Source organism: Nannobrachium achirus (genome assembly GCF_963921795.1).
Source record: "Nannobrachium achirus genome assembly, chromosome: 6".
Lineage (NCBI taxonomy): Eukaryota > Metazoa > Chordata > Actinopteri > Myctophiformes > Myctophidae > Nannobrachium > Nannobrachium achirus.
The window spans coordinates 56,601,178-56,628,636 of NC_137815.1; the positions used below are offsets into that span (position 1 = coordinate 56,601,178).

The 27,459-nt window shown below is 40.9% G+C and overlaps 2 protein-coding genes across 9 annotated transcripts in view; both read right to left on the bottom strand.

Moving 5' to 3' along the window:
* Window positions 1-354: 354 nt before the first annotated feature.
* Window positions 355-15,392, bottom strand: mybphb (myosin binding protein Hb). 4 transcript variants are annotated; one of them, XM_080727446.1, is made up of 15 exons: window positions 15,065-15,392; window positions 9,695-9,760; window positions 9,168-9,233; window positions 8,702-8,770; window positions 8,333-8,467; window positions 7,268-7,435; window positions 5,491-5,579; window positions 5,159-5,351; window positions 4,745-4,884; window positions 4,319-4,478; window positions 3,759-3,895; window positions 2,493-2,679; window positions 2,088-2,147; window positions 858-895; window positions 355-731 (listed from the first exon to the last, which is right to left on the bottom strand). In XM_080727446.1, exons 1-13 carry the CDS (start codon window positions 15,342-15,344, stop codon window positions 2,110-2,112), a joined length of 1,728 nt encoding a protein of 575 aa, XP_080583572.1. In that variant the 5' UTR covers window positions 15,345-15,392; the 3' UTR covers window positions 355-731; window positions 858-895; window positions 2,088-2,109. The 4 variants fall into 4 exon arrangements, with proteins under 4 accessions (XP_080583572.1, XP_080583571.1, XP_080583574.1 ...); XM_080727445.1 differs by having other exon boundaries at window positions 8,702-8,773; XM_080727448.1 differs by lacking the exon at window positions 9,695-9,760.
* An 831-nt stretch (window positions 15,393-16,223) lies between these two features.
* The window catches only part of nav1b (neuron navigator 1b), a 97,604-nt gene continuing 86,368 nt past the window's right edge, over window positions 16,224-27,459 (bottom strand). For all 5 annotated transcript variants that reach the window (XM_080727438.1, XM_080727442.1, XM_080727441.1 and 2 more), the window contains 11 exons: window positions 26,811-27,003; window positions 26,031-26,125; window positions 25,595-25,690; window positions 24,744-24,912; window positions 21,751-21,986; window positions 21,427-21,581; window positions 21,252-21,323; window positions 20,858-21,054; window positions 20,602-20,720; window positions 20,211-20,408; window positions 16,224-19,912 (listed from right to left, as the gene is read on the bottom strand). In XM_080727438.1, coding sequence (XP_080583564.1) covers window positions 19,829-19,912; window positions 20,211-20,408; window positions 20,602-20,720; window positions 20,858-21,054; window positions 21,252-21,323; window positions 21,427-21,581; window positions 21,751-21,986; window positions 24,744-24,912; window positions 25,595-25,690; window positions 26,031-26,125; window positions 26,811-27,003 — 1,614 coding nt within the window. In that variant the 3' untranslated portion in view covers window positions 16,224-19,828. The remainder of the gene's footprint in view (window positions 19,913-20,210; window positions 20,409-20,601; window positions 20,721-20,857; window positions 21,055-21,251; window positions 21,324-21,426; window positions 21,582-21,750; window positions 21,987-24,743; window positions 24,913-25,594; window positions 25,691-26,030; window positions 26,126-26,810; window positions 27,004-27,459) is intronic.

Sequence of the window (27,459 nt, forward strand, 5' to 3'; positions counted from 1 at the left end):
AACCAAAATTGGCTTTCAGATGCTCCATGTTCTAACACCTTTTTATTATCTTATGTGGCAAACTCCAGAAGGCCAGTACCTAAGTAGGTTAAATGGATTGCTAAGGGATAGTCACAGTTTGACATTTGACACAATATAGTAACACAGCAATATAGGCCTATGACATTCAAATACTTCTCTCTTCTACATTCTCCTGTTGCATAAGAATTGTACAGGCATGGATAATCGATTTGTTTAGATGAACACAAAGTAAATTAGGTTACTGCAAAGGGTTGGACATTTGTACAATATATTACCCTTTAATTTATCAATTTACAGAACACAATGTATAGCAAAACAACTAAACCAGACATGAAAAGATTTATTGGTACAAACACTTACATGTTACACGTTGTTCTCCTATGAGTAACAGTACATTTATGTAACATGATTATTGGTGGACACCATCTTACAATACTGATATGAAAATATACTACTCAATGAAATGAAGGGAACAAAATGTTCCCTTCATTTCTTTGAGCAGTGGTAGTTTGGGAACTTTTTGGGAACTTAGCTGAATGTGGACATGGATATGGGTGGTACTGCCTGTGATAAAGTATGTTAGTAAATAAATAGGAACAAAAATGGCTCAGCTTGATAAACATTCAGGATATAATTCAGTCAACAACCATTTGATGTTGTGTTCACCAGCCATACTGTATGTACATTTCTTTCAGGAATCCAGCACACGCCTAAAATGAGATTGCACAAAGGAAAATAAATAAATAAAGCAAGGGTACAATTATTACAGTACAGTAAGGAAGTTGTAAAAACATTTTCATTACAGAGAGTTTTAGAGGTGCTAAAGGGATACTTGCCTTTTGCTGTGAAGGCTCCTTCTGCTCCTAATCTGGGACTGCAGCAGGTGAGAAAATAACAAGAAACAGGTGTTGGAAGTGTCTTTGGAGGCAGTGACTAACAGTTACAATAATAAACACATGAGGAATTTGATGAAAATCTAAGTACAGAACATCAACAAGGCTATTTTTAAAACAAGCATGTGAAAAAGTATTGTTTCCTGGTCTTTGGTAATATTTCAACAGCCCATTTTAAAATACTGCAAAGATCCCTAAGATCGTGCAAACATTATTTCAAAACAATTAGGGTCAAGTGGATGGACTCGTATAAAGCAACAGACTATAACAGTAGAGCCTAGAAATAAATGGCTGTGTCTCACTAGTCCCTAATTATGGTTACAGCTGCTGACTGGGGGAAATGTGATTAAGCTCCCTCAGCGGAGTACATGAGGAGTCATTACATGTTTAATTTATGGGTGCTGCCCCTCGGACTGTTTCAGTGGCAGGGGCCACCTATTCCAAGTTTAGTGACTTCCATGTATGGACAGCAAGACATGGAGAAGGCAGGTGTCATCTCAGGACTCAAATAGATCCATATGGAGAGAGAAAAGCTTTCTAGCACCGGGCTGTGGGCTTTGAAGGGGAGCTCCTACAGCAGAGGTTTTCAAACTTTTTTGACTCAGGGCACCCCTGTAAACAACCTTTTCATCCACGGCACCCCTTAATTACACTGTTAATTTTTAGAATCTTACATCCTATTGGAGAAATGTCCGTTTCCATCAGAACTGACTGAAAATAACGTTATACTTGACGTTTAACCACTTGAACCCCAGCATGCCTATTCTGGGGGGAGGGTTCACCAAAAATAGCCGATCTACAAGCTCACAACGCATCACGTTGTGACACGTTGTGAGCTTGTAAATCTGCTATTTTTGGTGAAGAGAGTTGCCGTGGATGGAAAAAGAACTCATCAAGTACAGTGCAAATCAGGTCTGTTTTACTAAGCATAGTGAAGTGATATTGATGTAGTGATATTGATGAATTCCAAATATTATCAAATTATCTCGCGGCACCCCTGGACTGGCATCACAGCACCCCAGGGTGCCCCGTCACCCACTTTGAAAATCCCTGTCCTACAGTACTTGTCAAATACAGTGTGAAAAAGAAACACATTTATGGAAAAAAGTTACTAAAATCTTATTAACTAAACCCATTATTCTAGTAATACAATGTATAAAAGCAGTGCCTAACCTCTAAGAATGACGATATTGGCCTATTCCTCTTGTACTTCTGCATCTGGACCCGCTGGCTCTGTTGAAGAGGAAAAACAAGCTGGTATGAGAGTGAGAACTTCAATTGTGGTCAAAAGCAGGCAACACCATAAATAACAATACATTCAAAGTGATGAAGAATTATGTAGTATATTACAGGAAGCTTACAGTATGTCGTATTATATCTCAGTATATAATATCAAATGTATTTGATTGGCCAGAGCTTATTTGAAGTCGATTTTCAAACCAGTAAAGATATTTTGACAAATACATTTTATATTTGGACCACTCAAAATAAATTATCTCCAATTAATTTGTTTCCTAACATTTATGTTAATTGTGGATTCTTTCTTCCTGGCTTCCGTTTATTAAAACCATTACTTACGTTTGACTTCCAGCTTGCACTCGACTGAGGTTTCTCCATGTGGATTCACGGCCTTGCAGACGTACACACCGCCATCATAGTTACCAGGCTTACGGATCTCCAGAGTGCAGATACCCTGCACACACATCTGCCTGAACTTGGGGTCGTTTGTAATGGGAATCTTGTTCTTTATCCACTGAATCTTAGGCTGTGGGAAAAAGAAGGGCCTTATGTGATTTATGTCACCCAGTTCAATTCACGTTCATCCAATTTCACACCTAGCTCTTTCTTGCGTGCTGACAAAAATGGGCTTCTCTACATGTAACCGTCATGCCCAGCAGAATACTGGTCATAGTGAAATGTCTTATAAAACATCCAAATCAAATAAACAACTTTGCGTGCGTTCTCTCTGAAGAGCGTTGCTCTTGATAACAAAACCACCTGGGAACAGATAGCTCAAACACAGTAGAGGCTCTAATGGCAGTGCCACCACATTATTGAGTAGAGGTATTTTACACATCTGAGATCTGACCCTCAACTAGCTGTCACTCTCCCAACCCAATCCCCTTCACAGAGCTTAAAGGAAAAGAATATCATCCGTAGTCATACCAGAGCTACTTCATGTCCCTTGGTGTAAAACACCTTCTGTGCCACTTGTCAGTCTTTTGAAGAGGGAGCATATTGTAGAAAGCAATGGGCAATGGCTAGACCACAGGCTAACAAGGGCAGGATACAATATAATCGTTTTGTGGCTCAGGGGTAAACATGCTGACAGGGATGGATGAACGGTGGACTAAAAGCCCTTCATACAATCTATCACCACAAGATCATGGAGGTGGAAGCCACCAGCTGGCATCAGGCTAGAACAGTCTCAGGTAACTGATGCCTCTGGTGTTAGAGTGTCAAAGAACAAAAAATGAATGATCACAGGGTGAGGTATGATGGCATGATGGCTCACTGTGACTTAATCTCCACAAGTCCTAATGAAAGAGTTTAACACTATTGCTCAGCACCAGCATGCTAGACTATTAAACACAATTGGACTCTGATGATCTGTAGTTTTGTCATGTGTATTGTCTGCTATGTGTATCAGAGTCCAGAGGGAAGCACGCACATCCCCAAAAAGGTCACAGGTGTGGTGCCTAACTTAAACTGACTTTCTTTCCTTCCCAAAGGCTGTGTATCAAACATTGAATGAGCAACTGTATCTGGTTAAATGCTTAATCAGTGACAGGGTGGACGTTAGGGATATTGGTTTAGGACAACCAGAAATATGCTGCCGTTTACCATGGGGGTTCCTCTGACGGAGCACAGCAGCCTGGTGCTGTAGCCAACAGTGGTGGCTCTGTCACTAAGAATGGTGGTGAACTTGGGAGGCTCGCTGTAATCAGGATCTGTGTACACGGGAGGCTTGTAGTCGATGGCTGAAGAAAGAGAGACAGAAAGGTAAAAACAGAAATAAATATAGTATTGCACATGTCATCAAAGGCTACTGCCTTTCATAAAGCACAGCTGATCTAAAGGTGATATTTAGTAAGCTAACGGTTCCATTAGTTAACATGCTTCGCAGATTACTATGACAGTAATGTGAAGACAATATATAATGTGTATTAGGATTTGTTACACCTGTTGAAATTAGAACGTTCACTAAGGCCTCACAGAAACCCCACAAAGGCTATGGCTTGCAATGAATGGATAAACAATTGAATTAATTGATATTATGAAATAAAAGTTGAAGATTGTTTTCCTTGTTTGTTTTTCATTTTCAGCTATTGAATTGAAGAGAAAATCCAAATGTACTCTATGCCAATCCCATTTGTAAAGCAAAAGCATGTAGTGAAACATACCTGTCTTCAAAATGGTAGCTTCAGTATCTGTAACAATAGCCTCCTCACTGATTCCAACTTTGTTCTCAGCATACACTCTGAACTTGTAGGTGTTTCCCATGATGAGGTCAGAGATGGTGGCAGTAAGTCTATGGTAATGCTCCAAAACAGTGAACCAGTCCTGTGGACAGACAAATGGAAGACAATATATAGTATAAGAGAAAGAAAGAGAGACAAAGAGATAGATAGATGATTGAACGTGAGCAGCAGAAAATGTAGTGATGGAGTCAATTTGGTATATCAAAGGTACAATGATATGTTATTAGTTAATGAAGTATTGATTGTTAAGTGTTTCATGGATATGATTGATTAAGAGTAGCCTACCACAAAAACCATCACACATAAAGTGGACACTGTTACTGTAATCTAAGACGTGCAGCTACTCACTCCGGTCTTTTTATCTGCCTTCTGTATGGTGTAACCAGTGATTTCAGTGTTTCCATTGTCAGAGGGTGGTGTCCATTCCAGGGCAACGTTGAAGCCCCAAGTATCAACAATCTTTACACTGGCAGGGGGTCCTGGCAGCTCTGTAGAAAACATAAACAAAGCATTGATTAGCACAAATTATGGCGAGCCGAGCATCTATGGCGAACAGGTTCACAATGATTAGCTAGTAGATGGTCTATTTTTGCTACTTTTGAAAAAAGAAAATACGCCAAAATGACACACTTTGTACTAGCTATACAAAGTGTTTGTACTATATTACACAGAAACCAAACCAGGCAATGATCTTAAATGATAATTAGTAAATTAAAGAAAAAGAACACAAAAATCTGTCCTTTTCCCAGTAGCTTTACTTACCAACAATTTGAAGGATCAATGGGCATTTGTCCTCAAAGTCATCTACTTTTACACACATTTCATAGACTCCAGAGTCAGCTCTCTCAGCAGTACGGATGAACAGGATGCTGTTGGTGTCGGTGCTACGGATATTGACCCTCTTGTCAGGGGCCTGACCGTCCTTGGTCCAGCTGACAACTGGTTTGGGTTTGCCCTGGGAAAGACAAGAACATTTATAATAATTTATACTTTCACAATGGTGTTGCCGCAGTAGCTGAAAATCATTTAGTAATCAGCAAGTATAGATTATTGATCATGCTTTTATAACAAGATCTTTTGAGGTGTACACTCACAGTGAAGGGGATGGTCAGGTTGATCTTGTCACCATTTTTAGCAACGTATCTCTGTCTCAGGAAACGGGGCATGCGAACTTTGGGGCGGTCTAGAAAAATGGGAAATTGTATGCAAAAGTCATTGATATTGAGCAGCGAACACAGGATTGTATGAACAAAGTTACATGTATTAGTACTATTTAAAGTGTAAGTAGAATGCACTCCTCCATCATTGAGGGACATTTTTAAGGGAGGATTGTTGGGAACAACCAACTGCTGAGTTCAGCAAAGCAAGAAACGTCAGGATTCTAAATAAAGCAGGACTAATATTAGACCACTGCAGGCAGGCTACTCATAAAACATCATTTGGAAATAAAGTTACTAACATACAACCATCACAAAATGATCAGGACACTCACTTTCTGTTGAGTGTCCCAACTTGACACTCAAAAGTAAAAGTCTAAAGAAAACGCTGCCTGTAAATTCCATGGCATGTTTCAAAATAAACAGTGACTCTGTGGCAGTCCGAAGGGACTTGGGCGCCACTTGAGAAACTAGAACCTCCCCCACACCCCCTTCTATGCAGAGCGGACACGCTGGAATGCGCTGCACCATCCACTCCCCTGACAAACCACACCTGCTGGCAAGCCGATCAGTTGTCACCATTGATCTCACGGAGAGCAGTTTGTCACCTCTCCAGCTATGTACTGTTACAGTGGGTACAGAGCCACTACCACATTTGCGTTAATGACACACACATCCTAGCTATCTTTCCAAGGCTTCGGGAGAATGTGGCTGGCCGTTCTTTCGTTAAAGCATTTAATGAGGCATCTCTATTATGTGGAACCACCTTCCCTCCTGGATGGCAGAGGGCGGTGAACATGGGACATTGGTACTAGTAAAATATTGCCAGGATCATGTTTCCTTCCATGCCTGTTCAACTCGCCTTTCTCTCCACGTTAAACGATGGTTTCCGACTTCACAAAAGTCACATGTGAAGCCTTTGTGAGTTTTCTCTAAGTCATTTATATTAATCAGAAGTTACCAAAAGGTTAAAAAACAGCCATTAAAGAGCAAGGAACTCTGTGTTTGAGTGGAATGTCACCCGGAGCAAGTGTTCCAAATAAACATTGGCAACTATCAATGATCAATGTTTTTGCCAGGAAACATTTTGCTGGCTTGCCTCTCTCAAAAGTGACATCTGCACTTTACAAACCCTAGCATATACTATCCATACAAATGACTGTACAGTTTCAGCCAAAAATATTGACAAATATTATTTACAGGGAATTTCACCCCCCATTTAATTTGATAAATGGGTGGCCTTTGTTCACAAGTAATGAAAAGAACATAATGTTAAACATCCCTTGCTAAAACATCTGAGCGGTCAAAGATCATTAGCAAAATGCTCTTTGACCCTGTCCCCGGTCTATTTAGGACCTTTCTGCAGTGGCCTGGTGATGTAATTCAGTTCAATGCAGTAGATGGTCAGAACAACCGTGTGTGGCCTGTGTTGAAAGGGCAGAGATGTACTGATGCACATTTGGCCTATCCTGTAGCGTTGGAAATAGAACCCACACTGTAAACTCCTGAGTGATAAGTGAACACTGAGGATTTTACTGTGGAACACCATTCAGTCACCACTACAAGAAAATGACGCACAAGAAAGAGGGCCAATGACGCTCTGTTGGAATAGAGCTAAATATACACACACTTGGTCAAAGCGTCCATTAAAGGGTGTGTCGGGTCTAAGAGCTACAGGTAGATCTCACTATTTCTGTGTGGGGCCACTTCTTACCAGCAACCTCCTTCACCAGGACAGCCTCGGGAAGGGCGCAAGGGGGGCTGCGGCCCCCTGCATTCACAGCCACAACGCGGATCTTCAGGCGATCCCCGGTGGTCTGGTTCTTGATGACGTAGCGGGTGGACTTCTGGAGGTCCTCGTTGACGGCTATCCAGTCATCAGCTGTGGACCAAAATATACAGTGGTGAAGAATAATTGGCACAGTTCACACAGCTGTATTACTGTAACACTAAACACTTGGTAAACGCACACTGAACGAACAAGCCGGCCACAGTAACAGGAGGATATCAGATTTATACTGATCAAGAAAGTTTTATCTGACTTAAAGTGCGGAGTCTGATGCAGGTTTGTAGTATATATGTTTCCATTTTCCTTAATGCCATACATTTATAAATGTAGAACAAGATGACACATTTACCATTTTTCTTTCTTTTTTTAATACAAATTACCAACGTTGAAAATGATCTAAAAGGACATTAGTAATAGTGTGGTAAAGCAGTTTTTCATGTAGTCTTTTACACAGTTGATTGTGAGATGCTACATATACCGGTATGTCTGTTGGCTGGAAGTCTAGCTCAAGCATACATTTAGCTGGTGCTGACTTTAGTGTTGTGCTGGAAATCTAAAACAGGAGCTCTTGTGAGACCACAGCAGCTCCCTTGGAATGGCCCTTTCCTTCTAGGGAGAGGTAGGTAGCCAATGATATAAATCTACCAGTGACACTTCAGGGACAGGTGCAACCGATAGGGGTGACCCGCATTAAACCTCCATTTACCACATTCGCGGGTATATTTAAAATGCACTTCAGCATTCTGTGATGTGAAGGGGGCGTCGAGATATAAGAAAATATAACTGAAGATTTATAACGGAAGATGTATATTTGAAATTTTAACTACAGATGTCAGCTGTGACCCTTCCTGAAGTAGAGAATAAATAGCTTCACGCGCTATGAATACCGCCACCGAACATGTTGTATTCCAGCGCCAGTACAGTGAGCATGTGGGGTCGAATTGAATGCAAAATGCATGTGTGAGAGAGAGCAACAGTTGATGGACTTACTTCCGTCCTTGGCGATTTCAATGAGGTAGCCATCCAGACCAGAGTCTCCAATGGTCTCTGGCTGACTCCAAATGACACTGACTGAGGTGTCATTCTTGTCCTCCATAAACAGCTCCACGGGGGCACTTGTGGGCTCTACAGATATCATAAGGAACACAGAATACCACAATAAACATTTTGAAATGCATTCTTTGAAAAAGACAACAACAGGCAAATAAGAACTGCAAATTCGATTTTAAGGTTTGAGGTCATTCGGGGGTTGTCAGGCCAGTGTTTATCGCAAACACGGTAACAACGAAAGACAGGTGACGTGAAGGCCATCATAGCAGTCAAGTCGGTGATGATGGGTTTCTCAGCCTGACAGTTTACCTTTGGGTGGTGGTGGTGGAGGTGTTGGTGGTTTAGGCTCTTCTGGCGCGGCCGGCTCCGCACCTTCAGCTGCTTGTAAATAGGCATTAATGTCAGCATTGGCATAGCAAGCAGCATGAAATCAGCAGCACAATGTTACACGGTCAAATCTAATCCAAATGGTATCTCACAACTCTCTGTTTGTCCCATAGTGCGGTGTCAATGAATTACACGCAAAGCTAATTTATACTTGTCAAGCGACCATATCATATGACATAAAGAACGTATATTCAAGTGTTGATGCAAAAAATAGCATGGGATTATTTTTATTTTCCATTTTCCAGTTTAATCTATGTATGTAGGCACACAACATGGTCGTTTGACAAAATAGAAATTAGGCATTTTTTCAAGGGACTATTTCCAATAATTGTTCTCAAACGATACATAAAATGCGTGGACAAGCACACGTTTCTGCATGTTTGTTTACCATCAGCGGGTGCTTCACCATCAGCGGGTGCAGCGGCAGCATCCTCTGCAGCGGGGGCAGCGTCAGCTATAGTTAAATGTTAGATTATTAATGCCAAAGTCAAGCACACCTGATATATAGTTGCTGTTGGGCAGAAACCTTTTATCTCCATATTCTTTCAACAATTAGTTGTTTTTTTTTGCATAAATGAATGCCTTACTTCATCATCAAGAGTGTCACTATAGTGAAAATAGTACATGCCACGCATTGTGAGCTTATATGGCTGCTATTTTCACTATTATATTAAAAAAAGGAATGGTTTTGGACATACAATGTTTCCACCCAACGGCAACAATATGTTACATCAGATAATATATGCTGGATCTCTGTGAAAGTGTATGCCATAGCTTCAAAGCGTTTGGCAGGAACCTGTTAGTGCTATTAGCGTTACATAGTACCTTTAGCAGAATTGCATTGATACAATGGTGAGTTTAAATTGAATAAGACTCAATATGGTATCTTATTCCATACTGTAGATAGTGGTTTACCAGCAGCGGGGGCTTCGCCTTCAGCGGGAGCAGCGGCAGCTTCGCCTTCAGCTGGAGCAGCTTCAGCTACAGTTGAATATTAGTTAGTTAGATATTAATGCCAACGTCGATCACCAGACCTGATATGTTGTTATGTTTCAGCATAATAGCATGCACTGATCTCCAGCGACTTGTGTGCCAACCATTATAGCTTCATAGTGTTTTAACAGGAACCAGTAAGTGCCATGAGCATTACAGTGAAACGGTGGTGGTCTAAAGATGAATTAGACTGGATACTGTGGCTAGGTTTATCTGTTGGTATCTCCTTTGATACTGTAGATAGTGGTTTACCAGCAGCGGGGGCTTCGCCTTCAGCGGGAGCAGCGGCAGCTTCGCCTTCAGCTGGGGCAGCGGCAGCTATAGTTAAATGTTAGATTATTAATGCCAAAGTAGGATCAGCAGACTCGGTGTAAGCGTTACTACCTGTTTACTCTGTATTATCATTAATATTACTCCTAGCTGTAACGCTTTTTTGTGGTAATACCATGTAAACAAAATGTCCCCTTCTGGGATCAATAGAGGTCCAACTATGGCCATCATGGCTCTGCATTAAACTGTATGCCATAGCTTTGTAGAGTTTTACCGGGAACCAGTTGGAGCATTGCAGTGAGACTATGGTGGTTCTAAAGTTGAATTAAACTGAAGGAGAGGTCTGTTGTCTCCTTTCATAAAGTAGTGGTTTACCATCAACAGGAGCTTCAGGTTCGGCGGGAGCAGCGGCAGCTTCGTCTGCGGCCGGGGCAGCGTCAGCTATGGTTAAATGCTAGATATTAATGCCAAGGTCGATCAGCAGCCATATATATTAGGCAATATATATATGTAATATATATATATACGTATATATACAGTATATGTTATATCAGCTGATATAGCATATGCTGGATCTCCAATAAATTGTATGCAAGCAAAGGGTTTTAACAGGAACCAGTGACGTTAGCATTACAGTGAGACTATGGTGGTTTAACGTTGAATTAGACCAGTGGTTCTCAAAGTGGATTCAAGGGACTCTGTGGATTCCTTATAGGGGGGTCTAAATTGACCCATACAAAGTCTGTAACTCTGACAGTGTACACATGGAACCAAATGAACCCTGACAGGTTCATTTGGTCCCATTTGTACACTGTCAGAGTTAAGGGGAGACCTTGAGATTTGAAAGTTTGAGAAACACTGAATTAGGTGATTTCTGTTGTCTGCTATAGATAGTGGTTTACCAGCAGCAGGGGCTTCAGCTTCAGCAGGAGCAGCTTCAGCGGGAGCAGCTTCAGCTATAGTTAAATGTTAGATATTAATGCCAACATTGATCAGCAGACCGGATATATATTTCAGCATATGGCATACGCTGGATCTCAATTGACTTGTATGCCAACCATAGCTTCAGAGACTTTTACCACTACCAGGAACCATTTAGTGCTGTTAGCGTTACAGAGGGACTATAGTGGTTTAACGTTGAATTAGACTGAAGGATGTGCTATCTGTCGTCTCCTTTCAGATTGTAGATAGTGGTTTACCAGCAACAGGGGCTTCAGGTTCAGCGGGAGCGGCGACTGCTTCATCTGCAGGTGGGGCAGCTTCAGCTATAGTTAAATGTTAGATATTAATGCCACAGTCGATCAGCAGACTTCATATTAGGGATGCACCAAATGGAAAATTGTTGGCCGAAACCGAATACCAAATAAAGGAAACACTTGGCCGAAAACCGAATGGCCGAAATTTATACAATCTTTTTTCAAAAAAGGTCATTGTACCATTGCTGTCATGGCTGTGCCTCTGTTGTAGAGCTACAAATGATTTTGGCAAAATGTATCACCATGGGTCCATATTGAGATTGGTTATTTAAAACTTTTTTTTCCCCTTTTTTTGTATGTCTTCTTAATATTTGGTTAAAAGAAATTGGCGTAAAAATCAACCCAAATCGATTTTTAGACACATTTTTTTTTAATTTTCAGCAGATATATTTTTGTTGGCCGAATAGTTTTGATGGCCGAATATTTTCAGTGGCCGAATATTCGGTGCATCCCTAGATATAATGTATGTTGTCATGTTATATGCTGGAGCAAGAGGGGCTTCAGCTTCAGTTTGAGCAGCTTCAGCTATAGTTAAATGTTAGATATTAATGCCAACATTGATCAGCAGACCGGATATATGTTTCAGCATATGGCATATGCTGGATCTCAATGAACGTGTATGCCAACCATAGCTTCAGAGTCTTTTACCACTACCAGGAACCATTTAGTGCTGTTAGCGTTACAGAAGGACTACAGTGGTTTAACGTTGAATTAGACTGAAGGATGTGCTATCTGTCGTCTCCTCCTTTCAGATTGTAGATAGTGGTTTACCAGCAACAGGGGCTTCAGGTTCAGCGGGAGCGGCGACAGCTTCATCTGCAGGTGGGGCAGCTTCAGCTATAGTTAAATGTTAGATATTAATGCCACAATCGATCAGCAGACTTGATATTAGGGATGCACCAAATGGAAAATTGTTGGCCGAAACCTAAAACCGAATGGCCGAAAATTATACAATCTTTTTTCAAAAAAGGTCATTGAATTGTACGATTGCTGTCATGGCTGTGCCTCTGTTGTAGAGCTACAAATGATTTTGGCAAAATGTATCACCATTATGGAAGTAGGCCAGAAGAATGGTATCTTATATTCAGAATAGATTGTCTCTCCATACTGCTGTATAAGCTTGTTTTATATTTACAAATGTGAATGTGCCTAAACTTCCAATAAACATATTAATGAAGAAAAAAAAAAAAAGAAAAAAAAAATGTATCACCATGGGTCCATATTGAGATTGGTTATTTAAAACATTTTTTTGGTGCTTTTTTTGTATGTCTTCTTAATATTCGGTTAAAAGAAATTGGCGTAAAAATCAACCCAAATCGATTTTTAGACACATTTTTTTACATTTTCAGCAGAATATTTTTGTTGGCCGAATAGTTTTGATGGCCGAATATTTTCAGTGGCCGAATATTCGGTGCATCCCTAGATATAATGTATGTTGTCATGTTATATGCTGGAGCAACAGGGGCTTCAGCTTCAGCGGGAGCAGCTTCAGCTATAGTTAAATGTTAGATATTAATGCCAACATTGATCAGCAGACCGGATATACTGTATGTTTCAGCATATGGCATACGCTGGATCTCAATGAACGTGTATGCCAACCATAGCTTCAGTCTTTTACCACTACCAGGAACCATTTAGTGCTGTTAGCGTTACAGTGGGACTACAGTGGTTTAATGTTGAATTAGACTGAAGGATGTGCTATCGGTCGTCTCCTTTCAGATTGTAGATAGTGGTTTACCAGCAACAGGGGCTTCAGGTTCAGCGGGAGCGGCGACAGCTTCGTCTGCAGGTGGGGCAGCTTCGGCTATAGTTAAATGTTAGATATTAATGCCACAGTCGATCAGCAGACTTCATATTAGGGATGCACCAAATGGAAAATTGTTGGCCGAAACCGAATACCAAATAGAGGATTTTTAGCCAATTTTCTTTTTACATTTTCGGACGAATATTTTCGGTGGCCGTATATTCGGTGCATCCCTACCTGATATAGCTACTGTATTAGGGCTGTCACAATTATTACATAATTGTCTAATCGTGATTATTTGACATTATCGCAATTATTTTGTCATAATCGTCATAATCGTGAATGTTGAAAAATGTCAGAAATAGTGGAAATAGCAGATCTACAAGCTCACAACGCGTCGCGTTGTGAGCTTGTAGATCGGCTATCAAAGTTATTTTGATAGCCGTTATTTGATAGCCGTTATTTTTTAAGTAGTAAGTTGTCAAATATGTCAGTAATTTCTTTGTATATTTAGGTTATGTGTCACATCTACCATGTGCCACTTCAAAGCCTAAAAGCCAAACAGAAATGTCATTATCAACGACAAAAACACAATTAAATCGTTAAACGCCAATTATTTGAGTGACAATTAATCGTCAAGTAAAATGTCATATCGTGACAGCCCTATACTGTATGTTGTTATGTTTCAGCCTATAGCATAGGCTATATATACAGCAACTTATGATGTATGCCAACCATAGCTTCATAGTGCTTTTACCAGGAACCAGTTAGTGCTTTTAGTTTTAGCATTACACTGAGTGTACGTTGAATTGACTGAAGGTTATCTGTTGTCTACTGTTTATACAGCAGTTAGAGGTTTACCATCAACAGGTGCCTCAGCAGGGGCCTCCACTGGGCCCTCAGCGGGGACCTCAGCAGGGGCCTCAACAGGGACTTCAGCAGTAGCAAGTGCGGGTTCCTCTGTTGCAGGAGCATCGGTTGATGTTAAGGTTAGAACATATCAATTTAAAAACAGTCTAACATTAAAAATGTTAGACTGAGTTGTTTCTCATTAACCACTTAAACCCCTTATTAGTCGGCTGAGGTCTTCCACGTCTGTATAGTTCCCTTTAAACCAAATCTCTTCGCTAAAGATAGCATAATTTGTAGGCCAATCTATTTTCACAGAATGTTCGCCCCCCAGATTAGGGACACTAGGGTTCAAGTGGTTAACTAAAATGCATAAAGTCAAGTCAAAGTTACGAAGACTTGGTAGGTTAGGTTAAATGACTAGGCAAAGACTAGTATATTACCATACTCCTACTAATGGCAGTTGGCTCATTTGGGTACAATTAATACGTGATAAATATGTAATTAATATCCTGTATTGCTTGAGTCTTGTGAGCAGCATACTAACTCAGCAGTAGGAGAGGGTAATTATGTTAAAGGTTCAACTTTAGTTGTAATAATAAAGCAATTTGTGATATTATCACTGTTGCTAATATGCGTTACTTGGGCTATGAATCAATGGAAGCAATGCAAACCAAGCATTACTCTCTTTCTCAGTGAATGGACACTTCTGGGCCAGGGAGAAAAGTTTGACGCCTAGAGGCTAGAACCCAGTTCAGAAGAAGCTCAGAGCGCACATCACTGTTCCGTGGACATACAGCACCGCATATTAGCAACTTAAGATGAGTTCTCAGAAAATGAGGCAATATAGTTCGCAATAATCTTTCATTTACAAAACAGCGGGGCAAACACAATGCAGTCTGTCGTTGACCAGCATGCCTTTTACCACCAACGAGCGCACTGTGCGTAAAGGGTCTCCAAAGATGTCAAGAAGTGCGCTTTCTTTTACCATCTTCTTACCATAAGATGCGCAACCGACTACTTAAGACTTACGAGTTGGAAAACGCACATTCTCCAACATACATCCACCTTCAAATTAGGTCATGTCAGCGTAGAGTAGACAGCGAGGTAGCATTTTTACGCAGAAAGAATATCAAGGTAATGGGGCTCGCGTCTCTGAGCACGGTGCATTACCAGGTGGGGGTGGGGGTGGAGGGGCCTCCACCACTGGCTCCGGTGCGGGGGCCTCCTCGGCGGGGGCAGCCTCTACCTCGGCGGGGGCAGCCTCTACCTCGGCGGGGGCAGCCTCTACCTCGGCGGGGGCAGCAGCCTCGGCCGGTGGGGCTTCGACCACAACTGGAGCAGGCTCGGGTGCGGGTGCAGGCTCTGGTTCTGGGGCTGGGGCTGGTGCTGGCTCCGGCTCCTTCGCCTTGGCCGCTGGCTTTTTCTTGATCGGTGCTGGCTTGGCAGGCATGTTGGCGGTGTTCAGCTAATTCCCAAATTAGAAGTAAAGTCCTCAAAGTTCGACCCTTATCCAATGCCATCATTCCTCTGGGAGCGCGGAGTTTATATAGCAGCCGCGGGGTTGAGGCTCCACCCCCCCAATGTAACAGATACTTGACACAAATATGGAGCAGGCCTCTACCGTGCCTGGTGCTTGTCCTTAGTCCTCTGTGTTCACTGAGTGTCATAAGATAAGATTCCCACACTAGAAACATGACATCTTAAAAAGTATCCTTGGTTAATAAGCCTTAAATGCCTTAATACATTATAATTTCCCAAATAATTTATTTTAATACATTTAAAATAACTGACACTTGAAGAAGAAAAAAACAAAAAAACAAAAACATAAATATTGTATTTATTTTAGAAATAGGATCACCTTTCAGTTTCACTCAATAGTGACAATTCCCATCGCAAGTTGATGATGACATACCGGTATGTCCATGTGTGGTGCAGCCCTATGGAATGTATATGCATGTGCTATATATACAAGTATTTATATTGCTTTGATGGACATATATAAACCTATAGGAAGTATTATGTTGTTTTTTTTATTAGCACACATAAGGCCTGCCAAAGGGCTGCCTGCACCACACATGGACAAATGACATCAACGTATGGGAGAGGTCTCTTTTGAGTGAAAGACACAGGCCTATCATTTCTAAAATAAATGCAATATCTAAGGTGTTTTTATTTAATTCCTAATATTAGTTATAGGGCAAATATAATCTATTCCGGCATATAGGGTTTATTAGACAGGGATCCTCTTAATAAAATACAGTGGGTGACCTGAGGTGTGAGCAGTGTGACAGAAACTGAACATCATAAGCACCAGCATTGATGACATGTTTTTATTGACTCCAACAAACAGTGAGAGGATGAATTATGTCTCCAGAAGCATGCCATCTCCATGTATTGGACCCAGTTAATCCTGAAGAAATATACCGGTCTCTGAATTCATCTTTAACTCATTAATGATTGTTGCCGCGTCCACAATGCTGACAATATTTACAGTCTTTACAATTATGATGTCCTGTACAAAATAGAGAAATGAGGGTTTACAAAGGGTTCTTTAGAAAAGGAAAAGAAAAAAGAAATATCAAATATTGTCGTATTAAAAAGGAAAACCTTATTTAGAATAATCCCCTATATAACAATGTTAAATTGTTGTTGTTTTTTGTCACAAAGCAAGTTTACATGCGTTTACAACACTTAGAAACCCATCACATTTGCACGTCAGTGTCATTAGATAACGCATTACAGTTTTTAATTCATTTTATGTCAACAGCAAGCTTTGCCAAAAAATATGACTATTCAGCAACCTGTATTGGTCTAAATTCTATTCTTCTATTCGTTTAAAGTTTTCAAACTGTAGTGCTTATTCCTGTCAGCCATCTTAAAGACACAAATTCAAAATCCTCTCATTTTAGTATTTTTTATTTTCCAAGAAGGAACTTATTAAAATAAAATTACCCGCTATTAGATTAGACCATTCACTTTAGGCCTTGTGCAATTGCAGTACACTTTACTGCATCCACCTGCCTTGTCATTCTGCAGTCAAAACACATCATATGGGCTAAACTTCACAAACCACCCTAGAATCCCGTCTCAATGGCCCCACCGAAGGCCCCCCTCATTAAGGTTCTATTTGGTCCAACCTACAATAAGAACTCAAAGTCAGAGCTGATGAAAATGCACTGCATTTGCTAGTTATGACATTTGCTGATTGCCAACACCAGTAGAAGTTGCTGCATAGTCCTGATACACTAGTTAGCAAATACACATCACAGTTACACAGCAACAGGTACAACAATCAGTTAATGAGATGAGAGGGCCGACAAAATGGTGTACACTGTCTGCATACAAAGATGAGGGTAGAGGTGGGGGTGGGGCACTGTCTGACTTTCTTTCTTTTTAATATATATATATTTACAATAAATAAAAGAATCATCAGTTGGCGTGGTGCCAGTGTCATCATCACCGGCCATTTGGCATCTTTTCCTAAAGAAGTCATCATCAGCTTTCATTTTTGCTCACATGTGACCAATCAAAAGCAGCAAATTAGCCATTGGCTTAATATTTGACAGTCAAACAGTTTCATGTAAATGAAGTGCAAAATCAAAGCAACAAGACAGAAGACATATTTTAAACTTAGGTTGGTTGCACTTTTTCTTATCAAATAATTCCTTTGATAGTGTCTTGTGATAACCATACACAGAAAGTGCCTGACATTCATTACAGTTTATGTTCACATGGGGGAGGTTAATGCATTTTAAATGCAAAGGCCTGGACAATGGACAGATGACTCAACACCAACATACACCACAGTCCCACTTTACACACCGTCTTTCGTCTCCATTTAACCCAGCATGACAAGCTTTTCACAATAGACATACACCAATCGACAAGAGGTTTCATGTTGTCATCGGTCTTGCCATTTGAGCAACAATGTTGTAGGTATTTTAGTTTGCCGTGTGCCAGTACCCTGTGCACTGACAGGTTTTCAAATATGAATACTGTACATCAACATCAACATGAGAATACATTACACAGTGTCTCACATTACTCCACTGTCTGCACTGAATGTCTTGAACGGGTACACTTCGTAAGTGTCCAAGAATCATCTCTCAAATCAATTTCACACAATCCATTTTCACAAACACCTAACAGTTCTATAGTCTACTAACTTCACGCTAGCCTACCCTGTACTTCTACGCTGATCCTTATGCAACATTAAACACAGTTCATGACACTGTTGAACTTTATTCAACTTAAAAGCAAAGAGCACCATAAGCAGTTAAATGTTGATGACCAACATTAGCAACATGATACATATATTTATATATATAATCTTTTCTTTTCTGGGGCCGTGTGAATCATATGCTTATTTTATACTCTCACACAATGGTGTCGCTTGTCGAGTTCTTGTCGGGGTGGCAAGCGAGTAAGCGACAACGTCTACTAGGGAGTATAAATTATCTTGAAATGGGAATAGGTAGCCTCAAAGTCACTGTGCTCACCCACGTGTACACATGGCTGTTATGGATGGCTAAGTTGCAGTCTGTCTCTGTGGTAAGGCTTCTTTCTAGCACCTAATGTCCACCATAGTTATGCAGTTGAGTGTTTTCTAAGTGAAATCTATATCTGAAATCTATACATTCATATATAAAGCAATTGAACTTAGATCCCTAGCTTGACAGTCAATATGCAGGATTACAGTTAAGTACAGTATTTGGTTCAGCATATTAGATATTTGCACCATGCAACTAGTGTAGATAAAATAACTGGCATGTAGCGTTTATATGTACACAGAAAATACAGTAGCTACTTTGAATTCTGAGTGATAGACTAGATGTTATTTGACTATTTTTAAATAAACTTCAAAGAAAACTAAAAGTTTAAAGAGGATTTACTAAAATGCATGTTTCAAGAGGCGGTGCTATGTTGTGTAATACGTATCTAATACCTGATTTGTATGGCAATAATGGCAACAATGCTTTATTTTATAAAGCTCATAATAAAACTGAAAGTAAGTGGTAATAACACTATAAGAGCAACTTGCAGATATCGTGTGTGCTGCCAGCAACAAAGTGATGAACTTGCATCACAAATAAAAGGTCAGGTGTCTGCAAAAGAGTATAACAGCAATTGAAAATATTCAACTAAGGAACCAATACATGATAACAATGAAAGGAATAAGGTCCATCTGGTCACCAATCATCAATACCTGAAGTGTTACTCATCTATACAGTCCTTCCTTATTTCATGCACCTCTCGCATTGAGACAACACAGTGGTGGTGATATTAATGAAAGCACCAATGCACCGCAAAAGCTGAGAGATGTCAATGAAGTCTTTGTTTTAAGGCATTCTGTCCGTTTGACGAGATTTAAATGAGTTGTCACCTGCTGGAGTGGTGAGAGTTCAGGATTGCATATGTCTAAGATTTGGCCTTCAAAGACTAACACGGTAGATATGTATTGAAGAAGATTGGCATTTAACCTCTAAACCTGTTATGCTGTCATACTCTTTTCCAAAAGGAGTCACAAAATTAACCGAGACGTAATTAATTTCATAACCTGACATAGCCCGTAGTACAGTTGAGGACAAAGCAGAAACTGTACTGTGCTGTGGGAGGAAATACCTGACTGAACAACTGAGACGACTTTAGAACTAATCTATTAGCACCAGTTTGTGTGTACTGGGGGATATGATTTGCACATATTTGTATAGATGTGAATGTCCTAAAATGAAAATAGAGAAAACGTTTCATACCTCTTGTGAGTTGGCATGAAAATTCCTTGAATGACACTTTCAACATCATGGAGTGGTGATGATATTTTAAACTAAAAAATTGTTTATTTCTGAATATGAACTGTGTTCTACAGTTGACAGATAAAAGTTATATTTTGAAGTGCTATGGCTAAGATTAAAATACAAGAAGGGGTTGATACAATTAAAATCTGGGCAGGCTGGGGTCTTCCTTGTCAGGAGATTCAATGTAGTTAGCAGCCTCTTGGAGCTTCAAAAGCATCGCCATCTAAAACAGACAAAATAAGAAAAATAAATAAAAGAAAATCATATTTGGTTAATTGCTGATGGCTATTACCACTATGACATCTGGGTTTCCCCCAGGGACCAATAAAAGGTTTAAATTTATAGCTTGATTTACTTTTATTTCTTAATTTATTCTCAAATAGCTATCATTTGTATTCGTAGAAAAGATTGTTGACTTTCCATTAAGCACTGTTGTATTTAGTGCCAATAAAGCCCATTTGAATGTATATTGAATGGGCTGTGATAAAACTAACATGTGATAAGCAATGCTAGTCTCCTACCAGAGGATCAGACTCCATGGAGCTGGGTGGCGTCTCCTTGTGAGGCATTTCTCCAAAGGGTTGCCCAGGGCTACCAGATGCTACACTGGGCGGAGGCAAGTGGAACAGCTTGGCCTGATCTTGCTGGGCAGAGGGCCAAGGAAGGGTACCCCTCACCCACTCCACTGGGTCCTCCCATACTGCCTTCTGACCATGGGCCTGAGGGCGACAACAATTACAACACTTACGATATTAGACTACTCTACACCAAACATTTCCTGAGAAAGGATTAAAGGAACACCACCGGCACTTCCTGAGGAATAAGTACAGCAAGATGTTAAAGTGGCATTATCATCCAGCAACACAGCCTTTTTAGTGACAAAGACAAAAAGAGTAAAGCTGAGGTTTCAACCTTGATGCCGTCCTTGGCGCCTTCCTGCAGGTATGGGATAATGGAATGGTTCCAAAGGTCAATAAACCAGGATCGAAAATCGTCTACTGTGACCGGGCAGGAGAGGAAAAAGCAAGGGCCTTTAGGGAAAGCAGGAGAAAAAAGAAGATAAAACAGTCACACAAACAGTATGTTAATCTAACAAAGATAATGCACATGCTCTGTTTACAGTCAGTGCAATTTTCATCATCTGTTTGATGATAACAGCCTTCTGTACCAATGAGGAAGTCAGATGTGCTGTGCTTCTCCAGGAAGGTGTGCAAGTGGTACCACAGTTTGGGCACCCAGTCCAACACCCTGATCAGGTCCTCGTTGGTCAGGCTCCTTTCATCCTCGGCTTCCATCAGCTTCCTGTGCAAGTAACGCACCAGGAAGCCATTGGCTGGCTCCACGTTGTTGGAGAAGGTCACCATCCTATACACGTAGGCAGGGGGAGAATAATACAGAGGGTCTACAAGCTGTTTGTTTGCCGATACAGACGTAAACAGGAAAACCAGCTAATTAGCTATATGCAGTATATCTGGCAAAGAGTGATGTTAGATCCAGAAACTTAACAGTTTAGAAGTTTCACTCATACAATGAATGTATTTTGCATTTGACTCCTCTCTCACCTAAAGCTCAGATGTAGGCTGTGGTTAGCGTTCATCTTCACCGGCTGATTGCTTGTCCCAATAATATAAGGGCTAAAGGAACGAGTGAATTGACAAGCTTAGTATGATTGTATGCACTTCTGGACATTTCTTTAATGCTTACATTTTGCACATAACCAAGAACGAAGGAACTCACCATTTGTGATATTTGCAGGTGAGTGCACCGTTGACAAGCTCACTGATGGTGGCTGGATCATGAATGTCATCTAATATAACTATTAATGGTATTTCTGATGTGCTTGTTTCCCGGTCTATTTGATTGGCAAGGTTGGAAAGGTAGAGTTGCAAATCCTGTTGAGACACAAAAAGGTGATAGGACAGATGAGAAGATCATGATGATGACTAGAAGCCAATAATGATGAGTCAAGGACAGATAAATGACAAAGCATGGAATCAATTCAATATCACACGATTCACCGGTTAATCTTTTTCTCTTGTGACATTTCAAGTTCCTTCTAACCTTGCACGACTGCCTGTGCATATTGAACGTGACCACGATGCCCTCTGTGATTTCGCGGCCACTGCGGTCCACCAGGTACTCTGCCAGTCGAGAGGTGAGGTGGGTCTTCCCCGTGCCACTGGGACCGGACAGAATGATGCGGCGGTGCTTGAGAAGCAGGCTGATGTAGTGTTGCATCATGGGCTTTGGGATAAGCGTCTCAAATACCAGGCTGTCCACGCACTTCTCCTTCAGGCCTGTAAAGGGGGAACACATTCAATATTGTATTTGCAGTTAAAAACAAAACAAAACGCCTATATTGAATTAATCACTTATATTATACTTTGCTGTAAGACTGTAACGCATGATTAAAAAAAAAAAAAAAAAATAAGTTTGTATTTTTGAAAAACACCACCGTGTTCAAAGTGGTTAATATCTGCTAAGTATTCAACAACTGGGTATTATTCTTGGAGATTTAAAGCCCAGAGAGCTTATTTCCATTGTTGTCCTATGTATTAAATTAATCAAGACTTATAAAAACATACAATACCTTACAAGAAATCATTAATACCAGGAGCAGTACAAATATATTTACAGAAAAACGGTGCGGGGGTAATTTATTTTGGCAAGCTAGATGACTTGTCGGGATAGTATCAATCATACTGTTTGATACTATCACCCGGAGAGGAGGACAGATCAATCCTGTACATTAAGAACACTTAATACTTGTGGGACGATCGCATACTATAACAATATACGGTTCAAAAAGCGAGAGCCTTTGGCAGGAATTAGTTCAGGAAGGACCATCTCGTATGTCCTTCATAAACAACTTGGAGCAGTGAGCACCAACAGTCTGTTCTGAAAATAGCTCCACATCAAGCAAGCGTAGAGGAGTCAGTGCTTCCCCCCCAGCAGCCTGCAGGAGTGTAATATATATCACCTCCCCCACCCCCATGCATCGGAGTGTCTGAGGGTGTTGGACCAGCTGGGCCTGCCTGACACCAGGCTGCACGGGGATCATGTTACCCAGAGCCATGTCTGCCCTGGTGCTCCTCTCCCAGTTCAGTCAGCGCTGGCATTCCTGCCTCGCAAAGGCGGAGAGGGGTCGCCTACCAACCAAGCACTCTCTTCATAATCAGCTTTGGTACCTCTTGGTATAGAGTCACAAATGGAGTCACTAATGGGGTCTACATGTGCTACCGTGGAATCCAAGTACTATAAAAGCCTGCGTTCCCTTCCCTTCCCTTCCTCTCCTCTCTCAACCTCGCAACCTTGGTCGCACCTTCTTAGCCTCAAAACTCTGATCAAGAAGAAAACAAAGATTTTGTTGTTACTTCTATTGTCAGTGTGCTGTGGATTTTTGTAGACATACTGTATGTATATTGGTCTGGTTTTCTAAATGATATTGTGTCAATATTGTAGATGGTGTATTGTGAATAGGTGTCTGATTTATCTGAAATTACAATGCAGCAGCATCGCTCTCTATACATTCCCAACAAAGCAAATATAAATGTTTGTGTTTATCTGTTCAAACAGGGTTGCATTTCATGCCACAATCAAGTCTGCTGAGTTTATGTTTCGGTTTAGGGAGATGACTGCCAGGCAATATCCAAAGTAAATACATCCATGTTGAACTTTGCAAGACCTTAGAAGCAGACAGGGCATCAGTCTTAAGCATGGCCGACTGGAGCTGTGTGCTTGCTCACCAGCAGAGACGAACAGGCACAAATGCAGTTGCTTTGGTAAGGAGGCAGACACAAGGATTTGAGGAGTTTAGAATCCTACTCGCTGAACACGTACAATTCATATTGTGCTTGATAGCCACCAGGTAATCAGGGAATCCAAGTCATGAATCAGAATAAATCTCCCTGTAAGGAGCATATCGTTTTCAGTCAACAGGTCACTGCTTTCTAAAATTAAGCTGGCATTCAAAATGGAAGCTGCAGGCTTCTTCCAACAATAACATTCTGTATGTCATCTGGCTCATTAGCCCATACACTGACTTATTCCCACAAAAAGTAGATCTTGCAGTGTAGCAACATATTCAGTTGATTGGGTTTCAGTACGAACTTAATGGCGTATTGGCTATATTTGAGTTGTCTAAACTCAAAGTGAAATGCCCGAGCTGTGAATGCATGAAAAAACAAATCTAGTATCATTTTACAATAACTAGTCCATACCCGTCCGGGGATATGAGCACCCAAAGTACAGTATGTGCAGAGTTTGGGTTATGCGCTGTGCATAGTATATCATGGGTGGAAAGTAACTTTGTACTTGGTACCTGCAACAGTTCCAAGACACACGCATCTGTGTGTCCCGCATCGGACCCAAAACAAACACACACACACACACACACACACGTCGCTTCCACAACCTGGATTAGAACATTGCATGTGTGAATGTGCGTGCTAGTGCTAAAGATGATATCCAAAGCGCCGCCCTGCTCATAAAACGTGTTTGTGGACAAAGTCGTAAATGAAAGTCCTTGATAAGTTTGCAGGATAGCGTTCTTGGCAGAAGCCGGGCAGAAGTCATCCCATAGCTTGCTGGGCTGTAACCATGGCGACGATAGGTCCTATAGATAGCCCAAACTCTGAATGTACCGGTGTTAACTTGAAAATATAATTAACAGCTTACATTTTGGGAAAGTGGAAAAACAGGCATTGTTAATTTGTGCATATGCTAATGGTCAATACATGGGCTCTATTATGAACCAGGTCTTATGCCTTATGCCTTAACTTCTTTGTCTTTTTTTACTATATAGACATAATTTTTTTAATATTTCAAATAGATGATCTGCAAGCTCACAACGTGCAGATGTAGATCAGCAGTATTTAAAAATGTTTTTCAAAATAGTAAAAAAAAAAAGGCAAAGAAGTTAAGGCATAAGGCATAAGACCTGGATCATAATAGAGCCCACATGTGTGCAAATTCAGATCAATTGCTCCAGCCACTGAGGAGGACTGGGCAGAACAGAGACATTTTGATGACAGGTTTGTAGAACTACTACAGACCTTTGAGGGCCACAGTGATGCTGCCGGGGCCTCTAGACATGCAGCGAGATGGTTGGCTCTCTGGTGCTTCTCCTCCCAACACCCTTTTAATGTGTCCCATACTGTAGCTGTAGATGGAGTCAGTGGACAGACCCAGGCTGGAGGTCGGGTCCACCTTGGCTACATACACCTACATTAGGAACAAAAGACAACATCACTGTACCAATATGGAATAAACCAGGCTATATTCCATTTCATTGTTTGTATTATTACAGGGACAGAAACAAACATGCAATCACGAGGATGGATTTTGCTAACAACTGTCCTTTGTATTTGTAGCTAATGACAGCTGCTGTTTCCAATGCACGTCCTTGGAGCAGGCCATGGGGATTAGATGCCTCTTCTTTGTCGTGCTTTAGTATTATACAGTATTGAAGATGGAGATGACAGTCCAACAATAACAAACTACATTGGATGACATAATACACAACAAGCTTCGGATCCTTTTCAGGGTAATTCAAGTTCAAACGAAATCAACACCAACTCAAAGTTACAAGCAGTGGTGCAATGGTGATTCAAAGTTTGGGGGGTCGCGAACGTCGCTCAACACCTACTATACAGGTCTATTGATATGCATATAGGCTCGTTTCTTTGTTAAAACAGTTGTCGAGGTGTGAACTTGCTGCGAGACCCCGGCTCAGAAAAGATATGGGTCGCCGGGGGCGCGCGACCCAAGACTACGGCAACACTGGTTACAAGTGCATGCTGAATGAATGACATGATGGCTAAAATGTGTCAATCATTACACTCTCAAGAGTTAAATTATCACTGAAGATTTAGGTGAACCATGTCATCTGAGGACATTGTCTCACCTTAAAAGCCTGGCTGACAGCTGAATCCAGCATAGGCCAGTCCATCCTGCCATTCACCCTGACTGTACCAATGAAGAAGTCCTGTTGTTTGACCTCCTGTTGAATAAACATTGGGAGAGGTAGGTAATACATAGGACATAGTACAGTACAGTACAGTACAGTACAGTACAGTACAGTACAGTACAGTACAGTACAGCAGGGATTCCCGAACATTTCAGCTTGAAACCCAAAAGATACATTTTGGTGTCTCCCAAGGTCCCAGACGGAAGGCTTACAAAATTACATTATGAATTCATAACTTGACGATCTACAATGTTCACAATGCGTCACAGTGCGTTTTTATTGTGCGTTTTTATCTTAAGAAAATCTAACTCTGCTGGAAGCAATACAGTAAATGGTACATGTGAGATTAACCACATTGTGTGAAAATACTTACATCTTTGAAGACATGCAAATCGGGTATGGAGACAACCACCCTGACACGATGGTCGTCTCTCTGTAAGGACAGACTGCTAGAATCTGAGAAGACATCTGTTGGAGAAAACAAAACAAGAATAAGCACCTGTAGTGCCAGATAAAGTAAGCTACCCAGCCAAATCTGTTCATTTAACTCAAACATGTACCTATTGTTTCATTAAGACACTAATTGAGCACTAACATAGATGGAAAACTTTAAGAGCTGTACATTATGTCTACCACTAGACCTGGGTTAAAATAAACAAAAATACGTGGTTTGTCGTAAGTGGCAACTGGCAAACCCAACTTTTAGGACCCCAAGCAGGATAAAACAAACACTAACAGAAACTTTTAGCTATATATAAAGCACATTGGTTGGCTATTAAAAAATAGCAGATAAATCCGTACAAGCTCATAGCACATCACTTGGTGCCACTCTATTACAGTAGCTTGTAGATCTGCTATTTTTGAAAAATCCTGAACTTTTGTGCAAATCTCTGAATATATTATATTTTATTTTAACGCAAACATATTTATCTCAAATCTTTGCTTCTGGGGTTCAAACATTTTGAAATGGGGGGTCCGCGACCAAATAGCAACATAAGTTCTTCCGAAAACTGTGAGAATTTAGAAGACGTTTTTTTAGAATCGGCCTCAGGTCTTAATGGGGTTAAGACCCAAGACTGACACTGACATTTGTGTGTTACACAATTGTGGGGGCTTTAATGAATGCTAGGTCAGGAGTGTTGAGGAGTGTCACCTGAGTTGCTCCCGTCACTCAGCCGCCTGCTGTAGCTTTTGGGCATGTGCATGGCAACAGATTGGCGTGGTGACGAACCCCCGAGGGCTGTGAGACCTGAGGACTGTGAGGCAGAGTTGGAGGGGCTCAGAGAGGGGGAGGGGCCGCCTGTCTTCAGCTGGTCATTCTCTACCTTCAAGCTCTCCACTGTCCTCTACAGACAAAACCACCAGTATTACAATATTAGTCAACTCCACTTCAATGGGAAGTAATACACAATTGATCAGTAATACACAATTGATATTGGGTAATTGCAATGTAATGGCCTTCCCCGGTTGCAGATTCACATGTGAATCTGCATTTGGAGAAGGTGAATCATTAATTATTAGTGACTTAATTCCCCAAGCTTGAACAGCACTTTCAGATAACCAAAAATATATGATAAATAACATCTCTTGTAATTTCTAGATTCAACCCTTCCTGCATATGGTAAAGACAGCTGCGGCGAATTAAATCAATATTGAGTCTGCCTGATTTAGGTATGTGAAAGAGCAAATCATTGCTAAAAGTGACCAATAGCAGTGTCAATCCTTGTTAACTGTTATAGAGTCTATACCAGCAGCATCATACTGCTGTCTTTCAAGAACATTTTGCAATTATCAAATAACCC